Source organism: Macaca thibetana, chromosome 8, assembly GCF_024542745.1.
Source record: "Macaca thibetana thibetana isolate TM-01 chromosome 8, ASM2454274v1, whole genome shotgun sequence".
NCBI classification, from domain to species: domain Eukaryota; kingdom Metazoa; phylum Chordata; class Mammalia; order Primates; family Cercopithecidae; genus Macaca; species Macaca thibetana.
Window position 1 is genome coordinate 100,269,444 of NC_065585.1, and position 15,441 is coordinate 100,284,884.

At 39.6% G+C, this 15,441-nt stretch overlaps 1 protein-coding gene across 1 annotated transcript in view; it reads right to left on the bottom strand.

Moving 5' to 3' along the window:
- The window catches only part of HOOK3 (hook microtubule tethering protein 3), a 137,895-nt gene that overhangs the window by 58,289 nt on the left and 64,165 nt on the right, over positions 1-15,441 (bottom strand). Inside the window, exons 8-11 of the mRNA XM_050800387.1 lie at positions 13,645-13,728; positions 8,078-8,241; positions 5,902-6,042; positions 4,297-4,498 (exon numbers count right to left, since the gene is read on the bottom strand). Of these exons, the coding sequence (XP_050656344.1) occupies positions 4,297-4,498; positions 5,902-6,042; positions 8,078-8,241; positions 13,645-13,728 (591 nt within the window). The remainder of the gene's footprint in view (positions 1-4,296; positions 4,499-5,901; positions 6,043-8,077; positions 8,242-13,644; positions 13,729-15,441) is intronic.

A 15,441-nucleotide genomic window follows, 5' to 3' on the forward strand; every position in this document is an offset into this window, starting at 1 on the left:
GAGCCCAGGAGTTCAAGATTGCAGTGAGCTATGACCATACCATTGCACTCCAGCCTAGGAAACAGAGTGAGATCCTATCTTAAAAAAAAAGTAAGAATAAAAGAAAAAAGGGTAACTTGGAAGTTTGTAATCACAGCCTGTTAATAATACGTGGACTTGTGTTTGAATTTTTACTACTTGCATTGTCTGGGAAAACCTAAGCCAAGCAATTAGAGGAGTATTAGTTGGTAATGCTGTGGAAAATCTGCCATAAACAAACACACATATTGACCACAGAAACAAAACCTCAACCCATGAGCCTCAGGATTCCCCAAGGTAAAGATGAGCTAATGAAAGAGCAAAATCCAAAATTATAAAGGCCATAAAGAAATATGTCACAATGAACAAGACTCTGTGGAAAACATTAACAGCAATAACAACCAAAACATAATAGAATAAGATCTCTAAGGATTTCAGATTGGAATTATCAGATACAAAATACACATACTTAAAAAAATAAAGAGAAAAATCTAAATTTTAAAAGCAGTAGGAGGCCAGGCACGGCAGCTCACACCTGTAAGCCTAGCACTTTGGGTGGCTGAGGCAGGCAGATTGCCTGAGCTCAGGAGTTTGAGATCACCCTGGCGGCAAGATGGTGAAACCCTGTATCTACTAAAATATAAAAATTCAGCCGGGCTTGGTGATGCACTTCTGTAATCCCAGCTACTCGGAAGAGTGTGGCAGGAGAATTGCTTGAACCCGGGAGGTGGAGGTTGTAGTGAGCTGAGATTGCACCACTGCACTCCAACCTGGGCCACAGAGCCAGACTCTGCCTCAAAATAAATAAATAAATAAATAAAAATAAAATAAAAAACAAAAAGGAGTAAGAGACCATCAAAAATAACCAGGGAGATTTGAAAAAGCACACAAAGAAGGCTTGTAGACAAAATATTATCATTTAAAAAATGAAGTGGCCGGTCACGGTGGCTCATGCCTGTAATCCCAGCACTTTGGGAGGCCAAGGCAGGTGGATCACCGGAAGTCAGGAGTTCGAGACCAGCCTGGCCAACATAGTGACACCCCGCATCTACTAAAAATACACAAAAATTAGCCAGGCATGGTGGTGGGCGCCTGTAATCCCAGCTGCTCAGGAGGCTGAGGCAGGAGAATCACTTGAATGTGGGAGGTGGAGGTTGCAATAAGCAGAGATTGTGCCACTGCACTCCAGCCTGGATGACAGAGTGAGACTCTGTCTCAAAACAAAACAAAACAAAAAACCAAAAACAAACAAACAGACAAAACAAACAAACAAAAAACATACAGCAAACTTTGTAATATACTGGCAAAATAAAACATTCTGTATGTAATCAACAAGGAATGCTTTCCCACCATTATTGTTTTTCCCTCCAAGTTGTACTGAAATCTGGGTATGCTGATTAAGAAGAAAAAAAAGGATATGGAATAGAAAGGGAGAAATTGGGCTGGGTGCAGTGGCTCACACCTATAATCCCAGCCCTTTGGGAGGCCGAGACAGGAGGATGTCTTGAGCCCGGGTATTTAAGACCAGCCTGGGCAACATGATGAAACCCCATCTCTACAAAAATTACAAAATTAGCTGAGTGTGGTGGCACACACTAGTGGTCCTAGCTACTTGGGAAGCTGAGATGGGAGGATCACCCGAGCCTGGGGAGGTCGAGGTTGCAGTGAACCATGGCTGCACTACTGCACTCTAGCCTGGGTGACAGAGTGAAACCCTGTCTCAGAAAAAAAAAAAAAAAAAGACATAAATTCCTTTTATTTCTTTACTATATCCCTTCTGACAAGAGAATCTACAGACATTATCAGAAGTAATATGAGAATTTGGCAAGGTTGCAGAATCAACATATAAAAGTTAATTTCATTCATATAAATTAGTAATAAAGTGAAAATGGTATCTCTATCTAACTGCATTCAAAAAACAACCCAAAACACAAAGCACCTAACAGTAACTACAATGAAATATGCACAAAATCTTTAGAAGAACATTAATAAACTTAACCCAAAGACATGTAAGACCACGGAAAGGTCTCATGTTCAGACAGGAACAACTCTCCCCAAATTGATCAAGAGAGTCAAAGTAATTCCAATTCCCATGAGTTTGGAGTTTAAAGGGAAAGCAAAGGGCTGAGAACAGACTTCTGAAAAAGGACAAAATATGAGAGTCTGCACTACCACCTATCAAAATTGCTAAAAATCTGTAAAACTTGAGTGTGATATTGGTGTAGGAACAGATAAATATACCAAGGGAACAGAAGAAAGTGTCCAGAAACAACCCATAAACAACATGGATACTTTAGATATACAAGATAGAATTGCAGGTCATTGTGGAATAAAGGACTATTAAATAAATGGTGGTAGGATGACTGGTTATCCACACAGACAAAAAGAGTCTCAAAGGGATCCCTACTTCACACTCTACACAAAAATTAATTCCAAGTGGATTAAATACCTAAATGTGCAAAACAAACTTTAAATCTTTGTAAAGAAAATAGAGAAGACTATAAACTTATGTAGGAAATAATTTCTTAAAATATAAAAAGTACAAATCATAAAAGTACTTGAAGTTCATTATGCTGAAATTATCAACCTCAAAAAAGTAAAAGGCCAAGTCATAGACCTATAGGAGATTAAGTAAAAATATATGCAAGTGATGAAGAATATCTAGAACATATAAACAACCTTTAGAAATCAGTAAATGATTCAATCTTTTAAATGGGTAAAAGATAAAAATAGGAAATTTACAAAAGAAATATGGTCAGTCAATATATTTGTAATCAGAGTAACACGAAGTATAATTAAAAGGAGACACCATTTTATACCTATGTAATTGGCAAATTTTACTTATTTTTTCTTTTCTCAAGACAAGGTCTTACATGTCCCATGTTGCCAGCAGAGTCACATGCAGCACAAAAGCAAAGCTGGAGTGCAGTGGTGCAATCATAGCTCACTGTAGCCTCTGAGGCCCGGGCTCAAGCGATCCTTCAACCTCAGCCTCCCAAGTAGCTGGTACCACAGGTTCATGCCACCATACCCAGCTAACTTAAAGTTATTTTTAGAGATGGGGTCTTGCTATGTTTCCCAGGCTGGTCTGGAACTCCTGGGCTCAAGCCATTCTCCTGCCTCAGCCTCCCAAAGTGTTGAGATTACAGGCGTGAGACACTGTGCCAGGCCAGCAAAATTTAAAGTTTGCCAATACTGTGTGTTGGTGATGATGTGAAGCAACAGTAATATAAACTGCTTGTTGGTAACACAATAACTTTAAGGAACAATCTGCTAATATCTAACTATATTGACGATACTCTTAGACAGAAATTCCATCAAGTTGTAAAACCTTCACACATGTATAGTAGAGGACCTGTACAATACTATTTATATGGCATTTCTTTTAATACAGGAAAAAAAGCTGAAACAGCCTGTAGGACTCTTAACAGGAAAATGGGTAAATTTTGGTACAGAGACTAACTGAAATACTATACAGCAGCGGAAATGAATGTTATAAAGCTATACCTATCGTGATAAACAAATCTCACTGAGCAAAAGAAAAAAAATTTATATAAAGTTTTGGAACATGTCAAAATGCTATAACTTTTTAGGGATAAATATATATATGTAGCAAAAGTATAGAGAGACAAATGGGAACGAAAGCTGCAGCATGGAGGCTGCCTGTAATGAGGAGGGGGAGAGAATGTTTTATTCAAGCATGAATATTTACTGAACTATGCTTTTACATTTGTGTATTTCTTAAGTATTACATAATAAATAAATAAATAAAAATAAGTAAATAAAAATAAAAGTACCTGCTATGGAGAGTTTAAAGCTCTTTAAATATAAGATAAATATAAATAAATACAATAGGCCGTGCACGGTGGCTCACAGTGGCTCACACCTGTAATCCTAGCACTTTGGAAGGCCGAGGCTGGTGGATCACTTGAGCTCAGGAGTTCAAGACCAGCCTGGGCAACACAGTGAAACCCCGTCTCTACCAAAATACAAAAAATTAGCCAGGTATGGCGGCATGCGTCTGTAGTCCCAGCTACTCGGGAGGCTGAGGCAGAAGAATTGCTTGAACCTGGGAGGTGGAGGTTGCAGTGAGCTAAGATCACGCCACTGCACTCCAGGCTGGGTGACAGAGTGAGACTTAGTCTCCTAAAAAAATAAATACAATAAAGAAAAGATAAAAAATAGAATACCATGAAAACAAGTCAGTAATTTTGGTAAGCTACATGCTATAACTGAGAGCTTGCCTGAAACCATCATCAGATGCTGTGTTTCTTTTACCTGTCTCTTGTAGGTTTCAAGTTGACTTCGCGCTGCGTTGGCCTTTCTTAACTCTTCCTCTAGACTGACAGTGTTCTGCATATACACGGTATTCTTCTCTTCTAAGAGTTTAACCTGCCGCCTTAAATCACCAAGGTCTTCTAGCTTCTTTTTATAAGATTCTACTTGACCTTCTAGTTTAGACACTTTATCAGAAGAATGTCTAGAATTAGATGGGAAATTAAAAAATCAGAAACACATCCACACTTGTAAAATTGTTTCAGTATTAAGAAGGATTGCCAGGAAACACACATCTAATGAAATAAGACAAAAGTGATTCCAGGTTAATTTTCTGCACAGGTTAAAATATATGACCTAAGTTACAATTACATGTTTAATGGAGAATAATAATTTAAGAAACCAAGCAGGAGAGGGCAGCCAGCAGAGTCACATGTGGCACAAAAGAAAAGTAAGTTTAACAGTGTCCAAATAATCTGGCAATTATCAGTGACGATCGGAATAGCAGCTTCAGTGGGGCAGTGTGGGCAGATAGTAGGGTCGAGGAGAGAACGTCAGTTTTACCTTATGTAATCTAAGTTTGGTTCTGGTGGGAAGGAGAGAGTAATAACTCCCTCTCTTTTTAAGATTAAAGAGACCTAAATGTGCATGTGCATGTATGTGTACAAAGGAGAGAGATCCAAAAGGCAAAAGAAATGAGGATTGATGTAACACAGTCCCTGTGTAGGCCAGAAAGGTGGAGGTCCAGAGCACTGAAGAAGGAATTAGCCCTGAACAGGAGGAAGAATAACAGGTTTACACTCTCTAAAGAAAGGGTGGATGGGAACCCAGTGAAGTTTAGAGGTGCAGGAGACAAAAGACAGGGAGAGTCCAGCAGTTCATGGCCTCTTTCTTCCCTGCTATAGGAGACAAGGTCATCTATTGAGACTAAGGCATGGGAGGTGTGGGGGGAGGGCAGCCAGGGAAGTAGAATCCTGAAGAATCGGAATGGCTGTGAGTGAGACAATGAGCAGGGGGAGGGCGGGTCATTGGGAAGAACCCAGCTCAGAAGGAAGCCACCGACTGGCAGCAGCACAAAACTATCAATTACGCATTTCCCCTGTTCTCAGTATTCAAAGAGCAAAAGTAGAAAATGTAGATGGTTGAGATAATCAACAGAGGATAGGAGACTGTACAAGGAGTGAAAAAATGAGGTGGCAGGGAGTGAGGCACCTCATGAGAGAACTGAAGGGATAACAACAAGGCCCAGCAAGAAAATGAGGCCTTGCGGGCGTGGCGAGAGAACAGTTCCAGAGCTGTACAAGTAAGAAGTGATAGTCAGAATTTCTATTTTACAAACACTTGTGTATCACTTAATTGCCAGACACTGTTGCAAGTGTTTACAAATATAAATTCACTCAATTCCTCATATAAACCTGAGGTAGGCATGTGTATTGTTTCCATTTTGCAGATGAGCAAACGGCCATACAGAGGTTGCATGAGCAGTAGACCCGGGATCTCAGCCCAGGTAGCCTGGCTCTTAAGCTTGCTAGATGCTCAGAAACCCTAGAGTTTCTAACACTAGAGCCAAACTGTGCTGGGCAGTGAAGGTGAAGGTGAGGTTTTTACCTCAGCACGTCGATCTCATCTTTCAGAGACTGAGCTTCATCTGCCAAAGTGGTCAGTTCATCATTCTGTTGCCGAAGTTCAGAGATCTCCTTTTCTAACTCTTCACAGCGTATTCGATAATCATCTTTGGCTGCTTCTAGTCTGTAACCAATACATAATAGATCAAGAAAGCACTATTTACTGCCTCCTCATTCTCCTTAGAACAGTAAAAGAAAAATATAAAGCATGAGAATAAAGCCTTCTTGAATATGTCTCCCATGTTAGTGGCCACAAGCTGCATTCTCAAATATTAACTGTCATAAAAATGGACTCCACTGTCCCAAGTCTTGGGAACGGTGACAACTGGTTACTATTTCCCTACCAGAAGGCAAGACAACATGCAATGCTTTTCAGAACTGCAGATACAATTTATTTAAGGGCTTTTAAAATTATAAAATTAACACATATGGTCTGGCACAGTGGCTTACAGTAATAAACCCATTATGTTAATAAAAACAACATACTGTTTACGAAAAATAACTATTTTCTAAAACAAAAAAGTGAGAAGAGTGGCACTGTTTTACATTTTTGTGATTCTATTATCTGTTTTAATAGAAGACAGCTGGGTTCTCATATTTGTTTCTACACTCATCTGTTGGTGACATGTTGTTTTTGGCTGAAGTATATGAAGAAAATCTAGCCTTGCAGACACATAGTTGGAAAACAGAGGGTCTTGCAGATTCTTCAAAATGGTCTCAGAGGACCTCCAGGAGCCTCGACCATTCTTTGAACTACTGATGTGGACCAAAGGGAATGGACTGTTTCTAAGGTTTCTAAGGAGCCTAAGAAAAGTTTATTACTTTTTCCTGTTAAGGTGAAAGAAAAAAAAAAATCCAGAAACATTTCACTAAGGAATAACGAGAATAGTAGTTATGTTACCATACTCAGTTACTCAGTAAAGTAAAAATCTAATTGATGTTTAATTTCTCTGTTTTAACACTAGAAATCTATGGCTAGGTAAGAAACAAGTCATGATGCACTTTTTAGTAAACCGTAACAAAGTATTTTCTTCAGACTCTTAATAAGTCTTTCAATTTTGTGCTTCTGTCTTATCTTGCAGAACATATTTTCCTTTTTCTTCTTTTTCCTTTCACCACCCAAAGGTCAAAGGGCCCTTCTTCCTTTCTTTTGGACTTTTCTTCCCACAGAATATGTCTGAAATATTGTTCCTTTAAATCTTGTCTGTCCTTTTAAATCAGCTCACCCCTTTAAATAAGCCTATTTCTATAAACACACACATACACACACACACATATATATAGATTTCTATAAGTCTATAAATCCATCTGTCTTTTAAAAATCCCTGCCTGCAACTTTTCATGGCATCTGGCTCTTCCCGAAGATGTGCTTATTTTGCAACCCCTAATCTGTGGTTTATGGTCTACTCTGACCATTACTTTTCCAAACAAAAGTCATTTCAGATTTTCAGTGAAATTTAATCTTTCTGGTGATCATGCCAACTCGCCTGCAGGCCGCTTCACAAATGTTCTTCCTCAGTCTTTCTTGAAAGTTTCCTCAGTCACCTTTGTTTCCCAGAGGGGCAGGTGTGGGGTGGAGGGCTGGTGTCTGATTTCTTCCTGTCACTCAGTTATTCTGGCATTCTGTCTTCAAGTAATAAGGAAGGTGGCGCTCTGATAGAACATTTCCTAGATGTGAAGTAGTTTCATGTTGTATGAGGAGATTCTGAGAAGTTGTTCATTATGGAGCCTCAATGGTCTACAGGTTCCCAGAAGTCCTAACATTATAATCTTTTTTTTTTTTTTTTTTTTTTTTTTTTTTTTTTTTTTGAGACAGTCTCGTTCTGTTACCCAGGCTGGGGGTGCAATGGCACGATCTCAGCTCACTGAAATCTCCACACCCCCAGTTCATGCAATTCTCATGTCAAGCCTCCCGAGTAGCTGGGATTACAGGCACCCGCCATCATGCCTGGCTAATTTTTGTATTTTTAGTAGAGATGGGGTTTCATCATGTTAGCCAGGCTGATTTTGAATCCCTGAACTCAAGCAATCAGCCCGCCTCAGCCTCCCAAAGTGCTGGGATTCCAGGCATGGGCCAATGTGCCTGGCCAATATATTCTTAACTTTAAATGACAGCTAACAAATTTTTAAAAATCAGATTTTAATGAGTTGTCTTTTACCTGAATGTTTCTTCTTGGAGCTGTTCTAATTGAGTCTGGAGCTGCAAATGCCTTCTTCCTGCTGGACTGTTAGGGTCTTCTATAGAATCAGATTGATTGAGTCTTTCCATTAATACCTGATTCTCTGCCAACAAACTACTTTTCTCTTCCTGCAATGCTGCAACCTGTTGGAATACAGGACGATGGCAGTTATTTCTTCTAATTACACTGGCATCAGCTCAATCACTTGTGAATTACCATTACAAATTAAAGCCTATATATATATATTTTGAGGTGGAGTCTCGCTGTCACTCAGGCTGGAGTGCAGTGGCATGATCCCGGTTCACTGCAAGCTCCGCCTCCCAGGTTCATGTCATTTTCCTGCCTCAGCCTTCCGAGTAGCTGGGACTACAAGTGCCCACCACCATGCCTGGCTAATTTTTTGTGTTTTTAGTAAAGACGTGGTTTCACCGTGTCAGCCAGAATGGTCTTGATCTCCTGACCTCATGATCCGCCCGCCTCGGCCTCCCAAAGTGCTGGGATTACAGGCGTGAACCACCGCACCGGCCATTAAAGCCTATTTTTAAAGAAGTACAATCAATCTCCACTTAAAACATTTACATCATTTTGGAATACTGCACGTGCAGAGCAAGATATAAGAGTGACAATTCATTCCTACTTCATATTTGAAAAAACACCTCACCAGACAAGATACAGAGATGGCAAATAAGCACACTAATAAATAATCATTAGCTATCAAGGAAATGCAAATTAAAATCACAATATTATATAACTACACTCCCACTAGAATAAACAAAATTAAAAAGACTGACTGTACCAAATGTTGGCAAAGAAACTTGTGGTGAGAATATAACATGTTTCAAACACTTCGGAAAATAGTTTAGCAGTTTCTTAAATAATTAAACATGCAACAACCACATGACTGATTTAGCCATCCTACTCCTAGGTATTTACTCAAGAGAAATAAAAGCATATGCCCACACGAAGACTTAGGAAGAATGTTCATAGCAGCTTCATTTGTGATGGAGGAAAACTGGAAACAACCCAAACATCTGCCAACAAGCAAATGACTGAATGATTTGCAGTATATCATATAGGTTGAACATCCCAAATCTAAAAATCCAAACTGAGAAATGCTTCAAAATCTGAATGTTTCTGAGCACCTACATGATACTCAAAAGAAATGCTCATTCGAGCCATTTCAGCTTTTGGATTTTGGGATTTAGGACACTCAACCAGTAAGTATATAATGCAAATATCCCCAAATCCAAAAATATCACGAATTTCAGATATGGAATACTCAACCTGTATAAAAGAAAACTACTCAGCAATAAAAAATAATTAAGAATTTACAGCTACAATACAGATGAATCTCAAAATAATGTAAGAAGTCAGACAAAAGGCCGGGCACCGTGGCTCACGCCTGTAATCCCAGTACTTTGGGAGGCCGAGGCGGGTGAATCACCTGAGGTCAGGAGTTCGAGACCAGCCTGGCCAACATGGTGAAACCCCATCTCTGCTAAAAATACAAAAATTAGCCGGGCATGGTGGCAAATGCCTGTAATCCCAGCTACTCAGGAGGCTGAGGCAAGAGAATCGCTTGAACCTGGGAAGCAGAGGTTGCAGCGAGCTAAGATCTTGCCATTGCACTCCAGCCTAGGGGACAAGAGCAAGACTTAGTCTCAAAAAAACAAACAAACAAAAAAAACACCATAAAAAAAGAAGTCAGACCAAAAAAAGTCAATATATATAGCAGAACTCCATTTTACACACAAACAACAGACAAAAAGAATCTAATTTTCAAAACAAACATGGCTGGCATGGTGGCTCATGCCTGTAATCCTTGTACTTTGGGAGACTGAGGGAGGAGAATTACTTGAGCTAGGAGTTGGAGAACAGCCTGGGCAACACAGTGAGACCCTGTCTCCACAAAAAATAAAAAATTAGCTGGGTGTGGTGGTGAATGCCTGTGGTCCCCACTACTTGGGAGGTTGAGGCAGGAGGATTGCTCGAGTCCAAGAGGTCGAGGCTGCAGTGAGCCGTGATCACACCACTGCACTCCATCCTGGACGACAGAGCAAGACTCTGTTTCAAAAACAAAACAAAACAAAACAAAACAAAAAACAGGGCAGGTACAGTGGCTCATGCCTACAATCCAAGCACTTTGGGAGGCCAAGGTGGTACGACTGCTTGGGGCCAGGAGTTTGAGACCAGCCTGGTAGCATAACAAGATCCCATTTCCACAAAAAAAAAAAAAAAAAAAAAAAAAAAAAAAACAAAAATTAAGCCAAGCCTGGTGGTATGTGCCTGTGGCCCCAGCTATTTGGAAGGCTAAGGTGGGAGGATCACTTGAGCCCAAGAAGTTGATTGCACCAAGCTGTGATCATGCCACTGCACTTCACCCTAAATGACAGACAGAGCATGACCCTGTCTCAAAAAACAAAATGATGAGCCAGACGTGGTGGTTCACACTTGTAATCCCAGCACTTTGGGAGATGGAGGTGGGCAGATCACTGGAGCTCAGGAGTTCAAGACCAGCCTGGGCAATATGGCAAAACCCCAACTGTACAAAACATAAAAAAATTAGCTGGGCGTCGTGGTGTGCGCTTGTAATCCCTGCTACTCAGGAGGCTGTGGTGGGAAGATTGCTTTAGCCCAGGAGGCGGAGGTTGCAGTGAACCAAGATTGCACCACTGCACTCCAGCATGGGTGACAGAGTGAGACCCTGTCTCAAAAAACAAAACGAAACATAAACATGATTATTTAAGAAAATAACAAAGCAAAGGGGCTTATAACGAACGAAAAGCTACAGTTTCCTATGGAGTTTTCCCACTCTCCAGAGAATAGTTGTTTTTTTTTTTTTCTTTTTTTTTTTTTTTTTTTTTTTTTTTTGAGATGGAGTCTCGCTCTGTCGCCCAGGCTGGAGTGCAGTGGCCGGATCTCAGCTCACTGCAAGCTCCGCCTCCCGGGTTTACGCCATTCTCCTGCCTCAGCCTCCCGAGTAGCTGGGACTACAGGCGCCCACCACCTCGCCCGGCTAGTTTTTTTTTGTATTTTTTTAGTAGAGAGGGGGTTTCACCGTGTTAGCCAGGATGGTCTCGATCTCCTGACCTCGTGATCCGCCCGTCTCGGCCTCCCAAAGTGCTGGGATTACAGGCTTGAGCCACCGCGCCCGGCCAGAGAATAGTTTTTACTGTTCCTAATTTTACTGCTTTTGGTTGTTACTTTCCATATCTAAATAATGTTACACAATTATTTGACTTATCAACCTTAGACATTATCTAGTGACTCTCTCCTCTGACATGTTTGATTACAGCAACTTGTGCCATTCCTTCCTACCATAAATATAATCACTATTCTCACTTCCTTCACTGATCACCTCTGCAACTTTAAACTACTTATTGATATTTCACTCAGTCACCCACCCACTCACTCATTCACTCACTCACCTACTATGAGCTAGGTATGGTATCCTTGCACTTTTCTAAGTGCAAGGGATATGGAGATGAAAAAAGGGAAGTTCTTACTCATGTGTTATATATTCGAAACAAATTATAAGTAAAAACAAATCATTGTACAAGAAAGTAAATTAATAAATACATGTAAAAACTAGAAATAAAAAGTGCTATGCAGAGTGATATGGTTTGGATATTTATCCTCTCCAAATCTCATGTTGAAATGTAGTCCCGAATGTTGGAGGTGGGGCCTGGTGGGAGATGTTTGGATCACAGCACTGGATCACTAATGAATGGCTTGGTAGTGTCCTCATAAGTGAGGGAATTCTTGCAAGACCTGGTTGTTTAAAAGCGTATGGCAACTTTCCACCCCTTGCTCCTGCTCTTGCCATGTGACACAGCTGCTTCCCCTTTGCCTTCTGCCATGATTGGAAGCTTCCTGAGGCCCTCACCAGAAGCAGATGCTGGAGCCATGCTGGAAAGCTTGCAGAACCGTGAGCCAATTAAACGTCTTTTTTCTTTATAAATTACCCAGCCTTGGGTATTTCTTTATAACAATACAGCCTAGTACACAGAGAATTAAAATAAGAACAACAAAAAAGACTGGTTGATTATTTGGGATTACTCAACATGGAAGGCCTTCCTGAAGAGACCTACTTTAGACCTACTTCAGTGCCTGATGCATTCCAGTGCCTGACATTTTATGACAAATAAATCAGGTGATTTTTGAGCTGAGGTTGGATGACAAGGAGCAGTTAGCCATGTAATGATTGTCTCCCTGTAGAAGTAGTTCTAGATGTCCTACTTGGTAAGATGAAAGCCATCATTTCTGGCTGTCCCTTTCCTTCATCACTCCTGTTTTACTTCTCAAACTCTGTCATTGGCATCTTAACTTTTACAATAATGTTTCTCTATAGGACAATTCTAAATGTTGAAAACCAATAAAGTTTACATTAAAGATTACATGCTTATGACTGTGTTGCTGTTTTCTCCACAGCAAAACATGCTGTAGGGCTACCTCTTCTCTTCTCATAACCTCTCTGCAACACTATCATTCATTTTGCAATCTGTCCATACCTGAGATTGGCAAACTGTTCTGGTGTAAAGGACCATATTGTAAATGTTTTAGGCAAGTACTCCACTCTGTCATTGAAGCCTGAAAGGAGCCACAGACAATACATAAAGGAGCCATGATAAAATTGTATTTGTAAAAACAGAAAGCAAGCCGTAGTTTGCCAATCTCAGTATATAAATTTAATTTTATGTTACTAAAGATACTTATATTCTGCTTATAAAAATAATGTAATCTTATAACTCTTAGCATTTGTATATAAATTCTAAAATCTGAAATGCAATTAACAGCACTTACATTATGACTTTGTAAATATTATTTCCTAGATAACCCAACAAGTGTGATGTGATTACTTTCTTCAATATGCATCCAATGCAATGACCAACTCATATGCCTTTCAAAGCAAAATGCTTCTTCTATTACAAAAGTATTATGAACTCTACATATGCATAACCTAGCTTTAACAAGTACCAAAACATGGCCAACTATGTCTCCCATGTATGTCCCCCACTTTAGTCAAAGTAAATTCCAGACAAATAATCTTATTCTTGTCTGTTATTTGTGAAAGGTATTCTCAACTTTAATTATGCTCTTGAATTTTTTTGTTTTGACAATTCTACTTAAAATTTTTTTTTTTCGAGACATAGTCTTGCTCTGTCACCCAGGCTGGAGTGCAGTGGCACAATCTTGCTCACTGCAACCTCTGCCTCCGAGGTTCAAGCAATTCTCCTGCCTCAGTCTCCCAGGTAGCTGGGATTACAGGCACCCGCCACCACACCCGGCTAATTTTTTGTATTTTAGTAGAGATGGGGTTTCACCATGTTGGCCAGGCTGGTCTCGAATTCTTGAGCTCAAGTGACCCCCCACCTCAGCCTCTCAAAGTGCTGGGATTACAGGTGTAAGTCACTGCGCCCAGCCATTTTTTCCCTAAAAAGGAGTTGCGTTATAGTTAAGATGTACTATATGGCAGTACACAGCACATTTGGTGGTACTAACAGTGGTATGTTTCAAAGAGGCAGTGCACAGAACAAATTTCCTACCTGCATATCCAATTCATGGCATCTTTGAGCAATTTCTTCCTTTGCTGACAAAGCTTCATTTAGTTCCTCTGTAGTTTTCTTAAGCTGGTTAGAAACAAAGAGATAAACATTTTAATATGAAGTGGTAACAATTAATAATTTGTATGTTCAACACAGAATTAAAACATTTCCCCCCTTTCTTTCCTGAAGAGGGAAGGGTACAGGAGGAAATCAAGAATCCTGTGGAAGAGTACAAAGACAGCACTTTTAACTTTAATTTCTTTTACTCTGTCTTGTCTTTTCCGTCCTTTGAATTTGGCTCATTCCCCATATCAAGTTTTTTTATGCATCTTTTTTGATCTAGACTACCTGGTTCTTGGTAAGGATAATTCTTTAATAACTGAGAAATTTTACCTTCGTAAAATATGTATGTGCTAGAGGAATAGGGATTTTAATTGTTAGAATATGCAGCTAGAACATTTCAACACAAGTGTTTTAGTCATATTAAAACCTTACGCTGAGGGTGGGCGAAGGAGAGTCATACCAAAATCTTATAGAAGGGCAAGGGGAGGGATAGCATTAGGACAAATACCTAATGAGTGCAGGCCTTAAAACCTACATGATGGGTTGATAGGTACAGCAAACCACCATGGCACACGTATACCTATGCAACAGACCTGCACATTCTGCTCAGGTATCTCAGAACTTAAAGTTAAAAAAAAAAAAACTATCAAAAACTCTCGTGAAAAGAGTTAGAATATGATGAAAATTTGCATCTCCTGAGATTAAGAAAACAAAAATATTTCTGAAGGAAAAAATCTTATGTTAATTTGTGTAGCACCATTAAAAAATTTATTTACTGTCAACATAAACCAAACATTCCTGAGTTGTATCTCATTACTATATAAACTCTTTAAGTTAGCAAAAGTATGAAAAAAATTGATTGAAAGAAAATTTTATTGTCTCTTCATTTCATGTGACCAAACCTCTGTGTAGTAGACAAAAAAAAAAAAAAAAAAAAAAAATTAAAGCTTGGGTGAAAATTGCAACATGTCCAAAGGTTTTTCTGCAAAACATTTTGAAACCATGGGGAGGGAGTGAAAGAAGACAAAGAAAACAAAGATTTCTATTCATGTATTGCGTGAGATGTACAAAACAGCTTGAACACAGAACTTGACAGTGTAATTAACACTTCATTAAGAAGTGATATTTAGACCAGGCGCGGCGGCTCACGCCTGTAATCCCAGCACTTTGGGAGGCTGAGGCTGGTGGATCACAAGGTCAGGAGATCAAGACCATCCTGGCTAACATGGTGAAATCCCATCTCTACTAAAAATAGAAAAAAAATTAGCTGGGCATGGAGGCAGGCGCCTTTAGTCCCAGCTACTGGGGAGGCTGAGGCAGGAGAATGGTGAAAACCCAGGAGGCGAAGCTTGCAGTGAGCCGAGATAGTGCCACTGCACTCTAGCCTGGGCGACAGACTGAGACTCTGTCTCAAAAAAAAAAAAAAAAAAAAAAAAAAGGAAGCGATATTTAAAAGTACAAAGTAACTTTTCTGTTAAAATCATAAAAATACATTGCAGGATTCCTTTAAAAATATAGTAGTTCTTCAGAGCATTTAATTATTCACTACTTCACAGAAATGAGGGGTGGGATCGAGAAGACATCTTCAACTGACAAAAGGAAATAAAAGGTAAGTATCTTTTGCATTAGATACAAATCATAAAAATAAATTCATGTCATTTTCCAGGAATCTGACATGTCATTTTTCAAGAAAATGACAACTGTATATTTCATTTTTCTAGCAAATGACATGAA